Below are 16,761 nucleotides of genomic sequence, written 5' to 3' on the forward strand. Positions count from 1 at the left end.
GGTACTGGGTATAGTGAGCATCCATTTACTCTAATGGATAGGTCTGTTGGGGGAATCGAGTGAGATGGGGGAGAGATGATGAATTCTGTTTTGTCCATATTAAGTTTTAGAAATCTAGAGGAGAAGAATGATGAAATAGCAGACAGACATTGTGGGATTCTGGTTGGTAGGGTGGTGATATCTGGTCCAGAGATGTAGATCTGCGTGTCGTCAGCATAGAGATGATACTGAAAACCGTGAGATTCTATGAGATGTCCCAGGCCAAAGATGTAAATGGAGAAGAGCAGGGGCCCTAGAACTGAACCTTGCGGGACTCCGACAGATAGGGGGCGAGGTGAGGAGGTGGTGTGTGAGTGGGGGACGCTGAATGTCTGGTCTGTTAGGTATGACGAGATCCAGGATAGGGCCAAGTCTGTGATGCCAAGGGATGAGAGGGTCTGTAGTAGTAATAGGGAATGGTCCACTGTGTCAAAGGCAGAGGACAGGTCTAGGAGGAGGAAGACAGAGTAGTGTCCCTTGGCTTTGGCAGTTAATAGGTCATTGGTGACATTAGTTAGGGCAGTTTCAGTGGAGTGGTGTGACCGGAAGCCAAAATGAAAGCAGTCAAAGAAGGAACAGGAAGAGAGGTGGGAGGACAGTTCAAGATGGACATGTTGTTCCAGTACTTTTGAGGCATAGGGGAGAAGTGATATGGGGCGATACCTAGATGCAGAGGATGAGTCAAGAGAGGGCTTTTTGAGGATAGGTGTGATTGAGGCATGTTTAAAGCTTGTGTCCGATATGTGAACAGTGTGTGTGCTGCATGTGTTTGATATGTAAACGGTGTGAAAACTGCAGGTGTCTGATATGTAAACGGTGTGTGTGTATGTGTTTGATAAGTGAGTGGTGTGCGCTGATATGTGAGTGGTATGTGCTGCATGTGTCTACTATATGAGCGGTGTATACTGATAGTGAGTGGTATGTGTTGCATGTTCTGATATGTGAGCGGTGTGTTCTGATATGTGAGTGTTGTGTTCTGTTATGTGAGCTGTGTGTTCTGATATATGAGCGGTGTGTTTGCTGCATGTGTCTGATACGTGAGTGGTGTGTGTGTACCACTAAAATAGAATAGGACCTGAACTGCAGCAATTAGGGTATAACGAACAATTATAAACAAAAATATATATGAGAATCTCATTTTTAGCCACCACTTAAGTACTAATGTCATATTAGTACAACAGAAATGTCTTAAGTTTTATTGCAGCCCCTTACAGTAGAAAAAGATGACACTAAAAAAGGTTGTGCTCCTCTGCTGTACAATAAATCAGGGCATATGTTAGGCCACGTGCACACGTTGTGGATTACTCTGTGGATTTTTCCAGACTGATTTTGGTAAATCCGCAGGTAAACCGCACTGCGGATTTCCTGCGGAATTACTGCTGATTTACCTCAATTTTTTTGTGGATTTCACATGCGGTTTTACACCTGCGGATTCCTATTATGGAGCAGGTGTAAACCGCAGCGGAATCCGCACAAAGAATTGACATGCTGCAGAATAAACAACGCTAAGTTTCCACGCATTTTTTTTTCCGCAGCATGTGCACTACGGATTTTGTTTTCCATAGGTTTACATGGTACTGTAAACTCATGGAAAACTGCTGCGAATCCGCAGCGGCCAATCCGGCTGCCGGCGCCCGGAGAACCAGGGACGTGCAGGGACCGCGCCAGGAGCAGTTGAGTATGATTAGACAGATCGTGATGTGTAGCTGCTACATCACAGTAGAATCACACATAGCAACAAAAGAGAATGGGGTCACATTGTGGCTCTTAAGGTACCCTAAGATCACAAGTAAGGCACAAAAAATCAGATTCAGCTGGATTTTTTGTGACTTGCATGTTGAAATCCTGCTACAGTTACTCAGAAGTGTTTATGAGGTCACATAGTTCATCACATGATCCCTCTCAGTCAGTCAGACAGGAGTACTGAAGTTTATAAAGGGTAATAGTATAATAATTATATTCCTATAGCGCCAACATACAACCCCTGGCAAAATTTGTGGATTCACGGGCACATAAGGTCAATGTCATGGCCTGCAAATAGTCCGGATTTCAATCCAATTGAAAATCTTTGATGGAAGTTAAAGAAAATGGTCTATGACAAGGCTCCAACCGGCAAAGCTGATCTGGCAACAGCAATCAGAGAAAGTTGGAGCCAGATTGATGAAGAGTACTGTTTGACACTCATTAAATCCATGCCTCAGAGACTGCAATCTGTAATAAAAGCCAGAGGTGGTGCCACAAAATACTGGTGATGTGTTGGAGTGTTGTTTTGTTTGTTTGCTTTTCATGATTCCATACATTTTTCCTCAGAATTGAGTGATTCCATACTTTTTCCCCTATGCTTGGTTAAAAAAGGTAACCATTACTGACTACCACACTGTTTGTTATTGATTTCTTTTAGTGTTTCTTAAAGCCAGAAAGTTGCCATTTGAAATGACTTTAGTTTTGTGCCATGTCTGTGATCTGCTTTTTTTCTACAAAATTCTACAAAATTAAGCAACTGAATAAACATCCTCCAAGGCCATTGATTCCATAATTTTTGCCAGCGGTTGCATTCTGCTACACTTTACAATTCTGAAAGTGTGTGGTATTTGACTCTGCAAGGCTGAGCAGATGTATAACACATATATAAATGTGTTAAAGGGAACCTATCACCAGAAAAAAACTATATTAGGCCTCCTTCACACATCCTGGTAATTCCTACACAGGAAAAACCAGTAAGGCCAGGGTCACACATGCGAGAAATAAGGCAGAGTCTCACATGTTAATACCCGGCATTGTCGCCGTCAGTCAGGAGCGGAGGGTGCGGCCGCATAGCAATACATGGAGCCGCATGCTCCGCTCCTGAGTGACGGCGACAATGCCAGGTAATAACATGCGAGACTAGGCTGTATTTCTAGCATGTGTGATCCCAGCCTAATAGTGAGATCCGTGTCCGTGTGCCATCTGTATGTACCTATGTGACTTCTCCGTCTGATGGCCATATATCATGTTTCAGTGTTTCACATCCGTGTGCCACGTATCGGCACCTAGGAAAAGCAGTACAGTTTGCGCTGATCCCAGGCGCCATTTCTCGCGCTAGTGGTGACGTCAGTGAGGTGAACAGAGTTCATTGGCTATGAATCCCGCTAACCTTATTCATGTCACCACAAGACACTGAGGCTGCATTATCTCGCACAGCTCACGGTCTCTGCTGGATGGCAGGCTGAACACTTGCATCATGCCAGCATTCAGCCTAGCATCTAGAAGTAGCAGAGCTAAGTCATCAAGGGACAAAAGGATTATGTTCACGTCAGACAGTTGAGGGACATGGTTGTTTATTATTTTTGCCTTTTTTTCAGGAGACATGGGCTTCAATGGATTTTAGACGTACATGTGACTATAACTTTGCTTTTTACTTTTAAATAAATGTGTAAAACAGGGTGCTGAGTTTTATTTAAAAAAAGGACTTTATTCTTGCGTGTGTTTGTTACCAAACTTACTATGGAGTTAGTAATGGGGGTGTCTTATAGACACCTGTCCATTACCAACCCATGGGCTTCAGGTCAGCTGCCAATACAACGCTGACATTTACCCAAACCCTATTATGCCACTTGCCACCACCACAGGGCAAGATTTGGTGCATCTTTTGGAGCAGCTGAGGGATGATGGTAGAAGCCTGGGCGGGAGTGGCATATTCTCTGGTCCCTTCCCAGGCTATTATTATTATTATTATTATTATTTATTTATATAGCACCATTGATTCCACGGTGCTGTACATGAGAAGGGGTTACATACAAACTACAGATATCACTTACAGGAAGCAAACTAACAATTACAGACTGATACAGAGGGGCGAGGACCCTACCCTTGCGAACTTACATTCTATAGGATGGTGGGGAAGGAGACAATAGGTCGAGGGTTGCAGGACCTCCGGTGTTGGTGAGGCGGTACCTTCGGTAGTGGTGAGGAGGCAGCGGGGTCAGTGCAGGTTGTAAGCTTTCCTGAAGAGGTGGGTTTTCAGGTTCCGTCTGAAGGATCCGAATGTGATTGATAGTCGGACGTGTTGGGGCAAAGAATTTAAAAGGATGGGGGATATTCGGGAGAAGTCTTGGAGGCAGTTGGGTGAGGAGCGAATAAGTGTGGAGGAGAGAAGGAGGTCTTGGGAGGACCAAAGATTACGTGAGGGAAGATATCAGGAGATTAGTTCAGAGATATATGGAGGAGACAGGTTATGGATGGCTTTGTAGGATAGTATTAGTAATTTGAAATGGATACGCTGAGGGAATGGGAGCCAGTGAAGAGATTTGCAGAGGGGGGAAGCGGAGGAGTAGCGAGGAGAGAGATGAACTAGTCGAGCAGCAGAGTTAAGGATGGACTGGAGAGGTGCAAGGGTGTTAGCACGGAGGCCACAGAAAATGATGTTGCAGTAATCAAGGCGGAAGATGATGAGGGCATGCACAAGCATTTTAGTGGATTCACGGTTGAGGAAAGGACGGATTCTGGAGATATTTTTGAGCTGAAGGCAACAGGAGGTGGAAAGAGCTTGGATGTGCGGTTTGAAGGATAGGGCAGAGTCAAGGGTTACTCTGAGGCAGCGGATTTCCGGTACGGGGGAAAGCGTGATGTTGTTAATTGCGATAGATAGGTCAGGTAAGGAAGATCTATGTGATGGAGGAAAGATGATTAGTTCAGATTTGTCCACATTGAGTTTGAGGAAGCGAGAGGAGAAGAAGGAGGATATGGCTCATAGACACTCCGAGATTCTGGACAGCAGAGAGGTGACGTCTGGGCCAGAAAGGTAGATCTGAGTGTCATCAGCATAAAGGTGGTACTGGAATCCATGGGACTTTATGAGTTGTCCCAGGCCAAGTGTATAGATCGAGAAGAGTAGGGGTCCTAGAACAGAGCCTTGGGGGACTCCAACAGAGAGAGGGTGGGATGAGGAGGTAGTGTGGGATTGGGAGAAGCTGAATGTGCGGTTGGAAAGGTATGAGGAGATCCAGGATAGGGCGAGGTCTTTGATGCCATAGGAGGAGAGGATCTGTAGTAGGAGGCAGTGGTCAACTGTGTCGAAAGCAGAGGACAGGTCTAGAAGGAGGAGTACAGGAGTAATATCAACTCACAGCTGTCTGTTTAGCCTTTGCTGGTTTGAATTTATAGGGGGGCCCTACGTCATTTTTTTTCTCGGGTCCCCGTAAATTCACCAGTGAAGGCTAAGCAAAGAGCTGTGAGTTGTTATTAATAGCCTAGGAACCTTACAGGATATTGCCCCTTTTCCCAGATTATTAATATCAGTCCCTAGCCATGGGCTTTACCTCTGCTCGTTATAAAATTTATCTGGGAGCCCATGCCATTTTTTTAATTAAATTTTAATTTTACACAGGAGGGACACGGTAGGTGCTGAATACAACTCCCATCATTGTCGCCTGGTTGCGCAAAAACAGACACAAAAAAACGAACCTATGAAGGAGGTACTACAGACCTGCCCGGTGACCACACTTAGTCGAAAACTGCGGGGAGAAAATTAACTTCATTCTCCCCAGCAGCGTTGTGGTTTCAATCACAGGGGCGGCACCGGAGCGGGTTAAATCATTGGTCTGAGTATACAGAGCGGCGGCTGTAACTGCACCCATGGCCTTGACTGACACTGGCTCTGCATTGGGGTTGGCTGTCAGCAAGGGCTGGGGGAGCGATTACAGCCGCCGCTATCTATACTCAGAGTGGTGACTGAACCCGCACAGGTGCCGCCCCGTGACTGAAACCAGATCGCTCTCGGGGGAATAAAGTTAAATTTCTCCCTGAAGCATTCGGCTGAGTGTGGGGGCCCGAAAGGTTAATAACGCTATCACAGTGCAGATTAGACCCATATCTGCAGGTTAAAAGCGTTTTTTTTCTGGTGACAGGTTCCCTTTAAAAATGCAAAGAAGTAGACTACACGTTCCAGTATACAAACCTAGACACAGCATCTGTCAATCATACAGAAAAAGAGGAAGAAGTTCCAGAAGTCAGTTCAGTGTTTCTACTTTTAAAAATACAATTTGAGAATTGAAAACGGGGTCTTGCTTGGTTAAAAGATGCAACAAATTTAAAGCTAGTTTTAAATACACATCCCTTATGTATTAATCCAGAGATTTCAAATTCACCAAACTAAAACAAAATAATATACAATATACTTAACAATAACATCATAAGCAAGCCAGACTTAGTGGACAGCAGCTTCTTAATCTAAATGTTCGGCCCTAATAAAATAAACAAACCTATACTCACCTCCTCTGCCGGCTCCATTGAAGCTGTGTCGACACTCATGGTCCCAGGGCTGTGATGCGGTGTAATGATGTGATGCCCGGTGCCCAATCTGCCCTGGGGTCACTGTCTCCGACTTCGTACAAACTAAACATGAAGCGGAAGTCCGGGCTGCAGCTGATCTCGGACTCCCTCTTCATGTTCATTTCGACAGGAGGCAAAGACAGTGATGTTAGCAACTATTGGGCGCCGAGCACCACATGTCATTCCACCGCATCACAGCTCCGAGTCCGCGAGTGCAGACATCGATGGAATGGAGCCTGCGCCGGAGATAAGTATAGGTTGGTTATTTTATTGGGGCTGAACACTTAGTTCAAGAAAGGGGTTGTCCTAGTAGTGGACAACTCATTTAAAATGAATTTTCCATAATCAATACTTATCACCTATTTACAGAATAAGTTTCAGATCGGTGGGGTCCGACTACTAGGATTCCCAACAAACATGTAAATGAAGGGGTCTGTAAGTCCTCTGCATGAATAGACTGATATTGTGCACATGTGCGATCACCACACCAATTACTTCTATAGTAACATAGTAACATAGTTATTAAGGTTGAAGGAAGACTTTAACTCCATCTAGTTCAACCCATAGCCTAACCTAACATGCCCTAACATGTTGATCCAGAGGAAGGCAAAAAAAACCCCATGTGGCAAAGAGTAAGCTCCACATTGGGGAAAAAAATTCCTTCCCGACTCCACATACGGCAATCAGACTAGTTCCCTGGATCAACGCCCTATCAAGGAATCTAGTGTATATACCCTGTAACATTATACTTTTCCAGAAAGTCATCCAGTCCCCTCTTAAATTTAAGTAATGTATCACTCATTACAACATCATACGGCAGAGAGTTCCATAGTCTCGTTGCTCTTACAGTAAAGAATCCACGTCTGTTATTATGCTTAAACCTTCTTTCCTCCAGATTTAGAGGATGCCCCCTTGTCCCTGTCTCAGGTCTATGAGTAAAAAGATCATCAGAAAGGTCTTTGTACTGTCCCCTCATATATTTATACATTAAAATAAGATCACCCCTTAGCCTTCGTTTTTCCAAACTAAATAGCCCCAAGTGTAATAACCTATCTTGGTATTGCAGACCCCCCAGTCCTCTAATAACCTTGGTTGCTCTTCTCTGCACCCGCTCTAGTTCAGCTATGTCTTTCTTATACACCGGAGACCAGAACTGTGCACAGTATTCTAAGTGTGGTCAAACTAGTGACTTGTATAGAGGTAAAATTATGTTCTCCTCATGAGCATCTATGCCTCTTTTAATGCATCCCATTATTTTAATTGCCTTTGTAGCAGCTGCCTGACACTGGCCACTGAATATGAGTTTGTCATCCACCCATACACCCAGGTCTTTTTCATTGACGGTTTTGCCCAGAGTTTTAGAATTAAGCACATAGTTATACATCTTATTACTTCTGCCCAAGTGCATGACCTTACATTTATCCCCATTAAAGCTCAAAGGATTGACAAAGACAGCATTTGTTTAAAGGGAGAATGCTTTTAACCGCTTAGTGACAGAGCCAAATTAAAAAAATCTACCAGTGTCAATTTAAGTGGTAATAACTCTGGAAAGCTTCGACAAATTCCAGTGATTTTGAGATTGTTTTTTCGTGACACATTGTACTTTATGATAATGGTAAACGTAGGTTGATAGTTTAAACTATCAGAAATTTGACAAAAATGTAAAAAAAAAAAAATAGCAATTTCCAAACTTTGAATGATTATCCCTTTAATTCAGATAGTCATACCATAGCAAAACATTAATAAATAATATTTCCAACATGTCTGCTTTACATCAGCACTGTTTGTAAAATGTTAATTTATTTTGTTAGTATTTTAGGAGGTTTACAAATGTAGCAGCAATTTTTCATTTTTTCAAGGAAATTTACAAAATTATTTTTTTAGGGGACTACCCAGGTTTCAAGTGACTTAAGGGGTTCTATAAATTGGAAAACCCCCATAGCTGATACCATTTTAAAAACAGCACCCCCTGACATACTGAAAACTTCTGTCAGATAGTTTATTAACACCTTCAGGTGCTTTCCAGGAATTAATACAAAGTGGCATGATAGGAATGAAAAAGTTGATTTTTACCACCTAAATGTTGCAGCCGTCAGACTCTAAGGGTATGTGTCCACGGTTAGTAAACGCTGCTTGTTTGACGCTGCGCAGAGCTGCAGGGTCAAACACGCAGCGTCCAGATGTTCCAGCATAGTGGAGGGGATTTTTTGAAATCCCGTGTCCACTATGCGTGGAAACCCGCACGCGGCGGGCCTGCGACTCCGGACATGCTGCGCGTCTTTTCAGATCGCAGCATGCCCGTACACCTTGCGGGGAAGCAGCGTCCCCGCAAGGCATAACACAGGGCCCTATGGGAGGAGTGCGATGATCCCGGATGTGTACAGTTAACACATCCGGCATCATCGCGTCCCAGAAGGGGGCGGGGCTTAGGGCCGAGCGGCTATTTGCTCATGAACTGCCATGGAAAACATCAGGACCACACAATCACGATCTCAGGGTGCCGATGGGGATAAAGAGGGAGAAGCCACACTCTGTTAAACATTTATATGATACTAGACTGTGGCCCGATTCTAACGCATCGGGTATTCTAGAATATGCATGTCCCCGTAGTATATGGACAATGATGATTCCAGAATTCGCGGCAGACTGTGCCCGTCGCTGATTGGTCGAGGCAACCTTTATGACATCATCGTCGCCATGGCAACCATTATGACATCTACGTCGAGACTGTGCCCGTCGCTGATTGGTCAAGGCGAATTCGCGGCAGACTGTGCCTGTCGCTGATTGGTCGAGGCAACCTTTATGACATCATCGTCGCCATGCTGTGCCCGTCGCTGATTGGTCGAGGCCTGGCGGCCTCGACCAATCAGAGACGCGGGATTTCCAAGACAGACAGACAGACAGACAGACAGACAGACAGACAGACAGACAGACGGAAAAACCCTTAGACAATTATATATATAGATAGTCATTATTGACAGCAGCATCTAAGGGGTTAAACAGATATGGACGGTGACAACGCTGATCGTAGCTAATGCAGCAAGTTGTCAGCTATAGTGTACAGCCGACAGCTGCTGGGTTGTCACCTGTATGGGGAGGCTATTCTCTTATATCTCAGGTCAGTTAAAAAATGTATTGGCGGTCATTAAGGGGTTAAATATAAAACAAATTTATTTAAATACACTCCTGTATTAAGTTGCTGAGAAAATGAAGATGGGAGTGCAGAACGAAAGGATGCACTTACCTATTAACACTTCTCTTCTCTCCAGAATATTCTTTTGAGGCATCTGTGCCAAGGTATTCCCAGAATCTATTGTGTTATCAATGAGACCAGTGTCTAATTTCCTTCCTCGACCATGATCAGTGGGTGGTGTGCCAGGTGGTAATACTTCATTGCCCAGGTCAAATACTGTGGGTGGCTGCGTCTTAGATGTTTCCTCCTCCTCTTGGATCTCAAAGTCACCACTTGGACCGCCAATCACTGGCACCTCTATATCACCGTCACGAGTAGTAGCTATGGTCACCACCCAGCTGTCTGTCTGTCAACGAAACACAGAAAGTATGGATTACTGAAGTGGTCCAATACTTCATCAAAATTAATCATTTGATAAGAAAAATCAATTTTCCCTTACACTATTTGCCACTTTTGCTTCTCAGTTTTCACCATTTCTTGACAATTGCCCATGCTCTTACTGTAAAATATTGTTTTCTCCAGAGCAGGTGGGCACGATCTAGGCTCCAGGGCCACATGCTGTTCACTTAGCTATGTGGTCAGGGACATTTTGTCTGTATCTGCTGACATGTATATTCCTCGCCAGAGGGAAGAGGAATAACGTATAATGCAGTATTTTAACTAAAGTAGAGGGAGAAGGGGATTCCTTATTTTTGTGATAGGTGGTTGTCTAGGAACTGAAACTTACAGGTACAAGACATTTATGGTTGTTAATTACAATATTCTATAATGTCTCAGATTGTTTTATTGCAGATTTTGGAATTGGTCCATTCTGACAATATGGTACTTGGACCAGAAAAGGTGGTTCACCTGTTCTAAGGCCTAGTTTACACTGAAGCCTTAGTTTGACCGCAGACAAACAAGAAGTGGTTTGAATTCTGAGCATCTGATTATCGTTACCATTGGAACAATAATCAGGAAGGCCCATGAAAAGTTTGCGATATATAAAATGCAGTAGAAAATAATACAACCATTTCTGGCTCTTTCAAACACTTCTCTCAAATCCTTACAATTAGCTTTTTTAATTCCAGTATATATACTCACAATTTTTCAGGAAGAGTATTAGTGCACTATTTTTTATTAAAATGATGAATACTGAAGCAAAACTTGACAGACTGCATGAGTCAATGGAGTTCATTAGTGGTCACAGTGTCCACAACAGAAACTCCAAAACAGATTGTAACAGGGCCTAAGTCTAAATATCCATTCATGTACACTTCTGCTGTTCCATTCCTAAAAACTAACACATTAGAAAGGCCTAAAATCTCATTTCCATTTAACTGAAAGACTGCGTGAAACCAAACGCCTAAATGAATTGTCCACAAATCATTCAATTGTACTATATTTATTATATTCTATAAAAATCTACTTCCATACTGTGCCGACTTTTCTGCAGGTGGCCTGAATCCTCACCTGGGGTTGCTGAGTTGGAGACACTTCTTCCAAGTCCTCTATATCATCTGCTACAGTTGTCTGTATTGTTCTGTAATCTTGAGTAGACCACTGCATGCTGCTTCCCTGATCTGGGATGGTCCCAATGCTTTCAGTGAAATCATCCCATTCATTTGCTTCTTCCTCTGTTGTAGTAGGCATTAGTGTTGTTAACGTGGAAGCTATAATCACAGGCTGTAACCGGCGTACTTCGGTTGTCCTAGCAGTTGCTTGGGTTACAGTAGCAGGGGTTGTTGCATCTTTGGTAGGTATAGTTGGTGTAGGTGCAGGAGTTATAGATGGTGTTTCGGGGGCTTCAGGCAGAACCCATGGGTGGTGTCGATGTACTAATGTTGCTTGTGTTGTCGGAGGAAGCCAAGTTGTCTGTACAGGAGAAAGAGGGTATACTGTAGGTGCAGGTTTCAGTGCTGTGGCTGTGGGAGGAGCGATGGGTGTTTCTGTAGTGAATCTGATACCAAAATCCAGCCTGGACTCCATCTCAAAATCTAAAAACAGATGAAAAGAACAATTCATTTCTTGACTGGACAAGAACAAATGATTTTATTAAAGTATAAACTTTATCAGATCCCTGATATAAGTTAACAAAATTAACCAAGGGGTCAGTTTACATGGACCGAGCGGTGGCACGATGCAACCATTGATTGGTAGACCTTTACTGATCGGCAGTTATTTAAATGCCTGTTTACACAGGCAGATCTAAGTAAACTGTTCTTAGCAGTGCATGTCCCATTTACACAAGCCACTGCATCGCCGAGAACGATGATTTTTTTCAGCTGCGCAAAAGATCATTTCACCCAATGAACAAGCACTTTTCTAGTTCATCGGATGATTGACAGCATCTTTACACAACAAGATAATGGTGAAACAAATGTTTTTAAAGGGAATCTGTCACCCCATTTTTGGCCTATAAGCTGCGGCCACTGCCATCAGGGGCTTATCTACAGCATTCTGTAATACTGTAGATAAGCCCCCGATGTATCCTGAAAGATAAGAAAAACAGGTTAGATTATACTCACCCAGGGGCGGTCCCGCTGCCGTCCGGTCCGATGGGCATCGCAGGTCCTGGTCCGGCGCCTCCTATCTTCATACGATGTCGTCCTCTTCCTTGCTTCTGTCGTGGCTCCTGTGCAGGCGTTCTGATTTGCCCTGTTGAGGGGAGAGCAAAGTACTGTAGTGCGCAGGCGCTGGGCCTCTCTGACCTTTCCTGGCGCCTGCGCACTGCAGTACTTTGCTCTGCCCTCAACAGGGCAAATCAGAACGCCTGCGCCGGAGCCACGACAGAAGCAAGGAAGAGGACGACATCGTATGAAGATGGGAGGCGCTGGACCAGGACCTGCGACACCCATCTGACCAGACGGTACAGGGACCGCCCCTGGGTGAGTATAATATAACCTGTTTTTCTTATCTTTCAGGTTACATCAGGGGCTTATCTACAGCATTACAGAATGCTGTAGATAAGCCCTGATGGCAGTGGCCGCAGCTTATAGGCCAAAAATGGGGTGACAGATTCCCTTTAACTATGCTCTTTCCCAATTATCTTGCAGTGTAAATGCCCCCAGTTTAAATGTAGATATTGGATAAAAGTAAGCTACTTTTGGTATTTCAGTACATGCAGACCTTTGACTTAATTGAACAGATTGCTGGTAAGGTTTTCTTTTCACTTTTGTGTACAAATAATGCTGCACAAGCAATAACAGCAACAGGGCCAGAGCCCAACAGTAATGTGGGTTTTTCTCTTGATCTTCCAGATGTAAAAAATTAAATATTTTAAGCCCATTATCCTGATTGCCAATGCATTATTAGGGCAATCAGGAAGAGCGAATGCAAAGCACCAGTATTGGCGCATCTAATGTGATGTGCTACTTCTGGGACGGCTGCGGCCTGGTATTTTCAGGCTGGGAGGTTTCATGGGTATTGGGCCCTTCTCAGTCTAAAAGTACCAGCCCGCAACCGTCCCAGAAGTGGTGAATCACATGAGATAATATAAGCTTGCATCTGTCTGTTTTTACATTTTGGGTCCATGGCCAGGAAACTCCCTAGATCTCAGTCCCCTTGAGATCTTGTGGTCATTCCTCCTGAAACAAAGTGGACAAACAAAAATACAGAAATTGAAATTGTGATCATCTGCAAGCACTGATCAGACTGGGTTACCATGAGTCAGGATTTGGCTCACAAGCTGATATCTAGAATGCAAGAGCGAAGGGCAGAATTCTTGAAAAATAAGAGTCAACACTGAAAATATTGAGCCTAATAAAACTTAATGTATTGTCAATAATAGTGTAAAAACTTATAAAATGTTTAGAATTATAGTTCAGTAACCATAGAAAGATTTGATTAAAAGATTGAAAAACACCTAAACAGCAGTGTCAGTCTCAACTTTTGGCCATGACTGCAGTATTACATTTCAGTCCAGTCAAATGAATCAAAACAGGAGCGGCTTACTCAAGAGAGGCACTACATTCTGGCTCCTAAAGGGGGATCCCAAGGTCAATTTTACATTTAGAATTGTTGCCATGTGAAGCATTGAACACCTAAAACATAGTTTACGAATGACCATTTCATAAAAAGCTATTGCACATGGATCCTCTGTAGTCCCTGTGTACTGAGCCCTCTGCTCTGCCTCTCCATAGCTCCCAGACAATTTGCTTATAATGAGCACAGAAGAGGATAAAATACACCGGGAGTGTCTGCATACTATTATTTCGGGATCCATGCTCAGCTTATCTGTATTGTCATGTAAACACAGCGAAATCAGCAGAGCCAAGAAAATAAAGAATTCCAAATAGGCAGAGGCAGGAGACTGAATCTTCATTCTACAACGAAAATATATGGTAATGGTGCATTTCAACAACTACAACCTTTACGAAGAAAAATATGCATGTGAGCGAGTCCTAACTGTAGCTGGCAGAGGAGGTGTCAGGGAGCTGGATGTGATGCCGACATTTACAACAGCTCCAATTTAGGCCAATGTATTTACTACAACACACCACTGAGATTACGGTAATTGTCCTCATAATCTACTACTCTAGGACTTGGATCTACTTTGTGAGAGGAAATTGTATTTCAGGTGCCTGGCTTATGGCAATAATGCTAGGCTTACTGATCAGAAAGGAATGCAAAGGGTTAATGCACACCGGGCACTGACCGATGGCCCAGGGGCAGGTTACGTAGGTTGCAGGTTTGGGGCACCTGTGAGGAAGCACACTTTGTATCGGAAGGAATGGGTTCCGCGGCATTCCTTTTGTACTTGTCAGGTGAAGCCCTGTTCACGTCTGTTTATCTTTTTAACAGATAAATGGAATAGACAGAAGGAATTAGAATCCACTGCATTCCGTTTCAAATGGAGGCAGAGGGAGCCCTAGCCATTTATATGGGTCTGTCTGGTTTCCGATTGTTGTTAATGTTTACAATGGAAGAAAAAGTTTGATGTGCTGGAGCTTTTTACTCTGTTCTAAAAAACGGAAACCAAATGGGAACCAGATGGACCACAAGTAAGTCAGCAGTCCGCCTCTGCTTCCATTTCAAATAGGAAGATTTGTATGCTGCTTGTCTGTCCTAAACAGACCAGATAAAAAGAAATGATAAATGGAATGGGGAACTGAGCCTTAGGCCGGAATCAGACTAAACGTATGGAAAATCGGTCCGAGTCTCCCCGCCAAGAGTCGCACGAGTGTTCTCCGCATGGTCATCCATGTGTGATGTGTTTGCAATGCGATGATGCAATTTTCTCCCCCCCGTTTCCGTATGATATGCGCATGGCTTTACATTTCTCACGGACTTTCCCTATTGAATTTAATGGCTCAATGGGCTGAAATGAGGAAAATGTGTGCGTATTTGTCGCAAGCTAGACATATGGTCCGTGTGGTGTCTGAGTATTTCTCGCACCCATAGACTTGCATTGGTGAGTCTCAGCCGATATACGTGTACAGTCGTAGCATGCTGCGAATTTACACACATGTAGAATACGCCCGAGAAAAAAAACCGCTGATGGGAGCTGCGCCATAGATTATCACTGGTCCGAGTGCTATGAGATGTTTTCTAGCACAGCACTCGTCCACATTCTACGGTAGTGTGACCCCGGCTTTATTGTGAAACACTGAGTTGATGACTCTTAATTTTAGATCCCAATTTTGGGGTGTTTCATGAAATTTTGGGGTTATTTTGGGTACAGCTAGAGAGTGATAAAAAATATAGACATTTGCTTAACTCCTTAGTGACCGAGTCAATTTTGACCTTAATGACAAATTCTTTACATCTGACTTCTGTCACTTTATGTGGTTATAGCTCTGGGACGCTTCAACAGATCCCACTGATTCTGAGAACAATTTTTCGTGACATATTGTACTTCAAGAGAGTGATAAAATTTGTTCGATATGACTTGCATTTATTTGTATAAATATAGGAAATTTGGCAAAAATTTGGAAAATTTTGCAATTTTCAAACTTAATTCTTATGCTCTTAAATCAGAGAGTGGTGTCACATAAAATAGTTAATAAATAACATTTCCCACATGTCTGCTTTACATCTGCATCATTTTTGATGCATCATTTTTTTGTTAGGAAGTTATAAGGGACCAGCGATTTCTCATTTTTCAAACAAAATTTACAATGCCATTTTTTTAGGGATCACCTCACATTCAAAGTGACTTTGAGGGGCCTATATGACAGAAAATACCTAAAAGTGACACCATTCTAAAAAATTTTACTTTAGCCCCAATTTTTTTATTTTCACAATGGTAACAGAATACAATGGATCCTAAAATGTATTGCGCAATTAGTATGCCTAAACAGTGGAAACCCCCCAGAAGTGACCCCAGTTTGGAAACGAGACCCCTAAAGGAATGTATCTAGATGTGTGGTGAGCACCTTGAATCCCCAGGTGCTTCACAGAAGTTTATAACATAGAGCTGTGATACCAATTATGTGTACTTTTTTCTTTATTTTTGTCTTATTACAAACGCTGCGTTTTGAGTAGCAAAACACATTTTTGTGATTTGTGCATAGGAGCAAACAGTGAATGTGCGTGTGAGACCCAGCTAACAGGCCACCGTACCCTGGGGTCATCACATGACCTTAGGGTACCATGGTAACCATCAGGACCCGCAATTCTCATTGCAGGGGTCTAATGGTTACTAATGGGGTCTTGAGCCTCCTTGCAATCACTTAAATATCGCTGTCTCGATTGACTGCAATATTTAATGGGTTAATCAGTCCTAATCGGCTTCAAAACCAGCTGGGGCCGATACTGCAGGGTGTCAGCTATCATGTACAGCTGACACCTGCGGGAATTGCCGCCGCCGGGTAGCGCTATACTCTTATTCCTCAGTGCCACTTTTTAACGGCGCTGAGGAATAAGAGTATAGCGCCACCCGGAATAAAGCCTCTTAACGACTGCCGTTAAAAAGCATATCGGTGGTTAAGGGGTTAAATTAGTGTATTTGGGTTTCATTAAAAAGTTTAAGTTTTCCCATTATAGCCTCTGCACTGTCTATTGCTGGATGCAGAATGAGTAACTGAGAATCTGTCAGTGAGCTTTGAGTTCGTAACTTATCTTCCCTCTCCTGAGCTCAAGCAGATTTAGGGCCGCATGAAAGTTGAGCTGAACTTTGTTTTCATAAATCATAAATAAAACTTATAAGTCATGAATTATAAACTCAGAAACTCAGGCTGACTGACAAATTCTTAGAAAAGTCATTCTGCAGACTGCAATAGCGGATGTAGAGGGCAAAG

At 43.3% G+C, this 16,761-nt stretch overlaps 1 protein-coding gene across 1 annotated transcript in view; it reads right to left on the reverse strand.

Moving 5' to 3' along the window:
• Positions 1-16,761, reverse strand: part of SDC3 (syndecan 3) — a 250,789-nt gene that overhangs the window by 46,385 nt on the left and 187,643 nt on the right. Inside the window, exons 3-4 of the mRNA XM_077295784.1 lie at positions 10,994-11,517; positions 9,593-9,887 (exon numbers count right to left, since the gene is read on the reverse strand). Coding sequence (XP_077151899.1) covers positions 9,593-9,887; positions 10,994-11,517 — 819 coding nt within the window. The remainder of the gene's footprint in view (positions 1-9,592; positions 9,888-10,993; positions 11,518-16,761) is intronic.

This window comes from Ranitomeya variabilis, chromosome 3, assembly GCF_051348905.1.
Source record: "Ranitomeya variabilis isolate aRanVar5 chromosome 3, aRanVar5.hap1, whole genome shotgun sequence".
NCBI classification, from domain to species: domain Eukaryota; kingdom Metazoa; phylum Chordata; class Amphibia; order Anura; family Dendrobatidae; genus Ranitomeya; species Ranitomeya variabilis.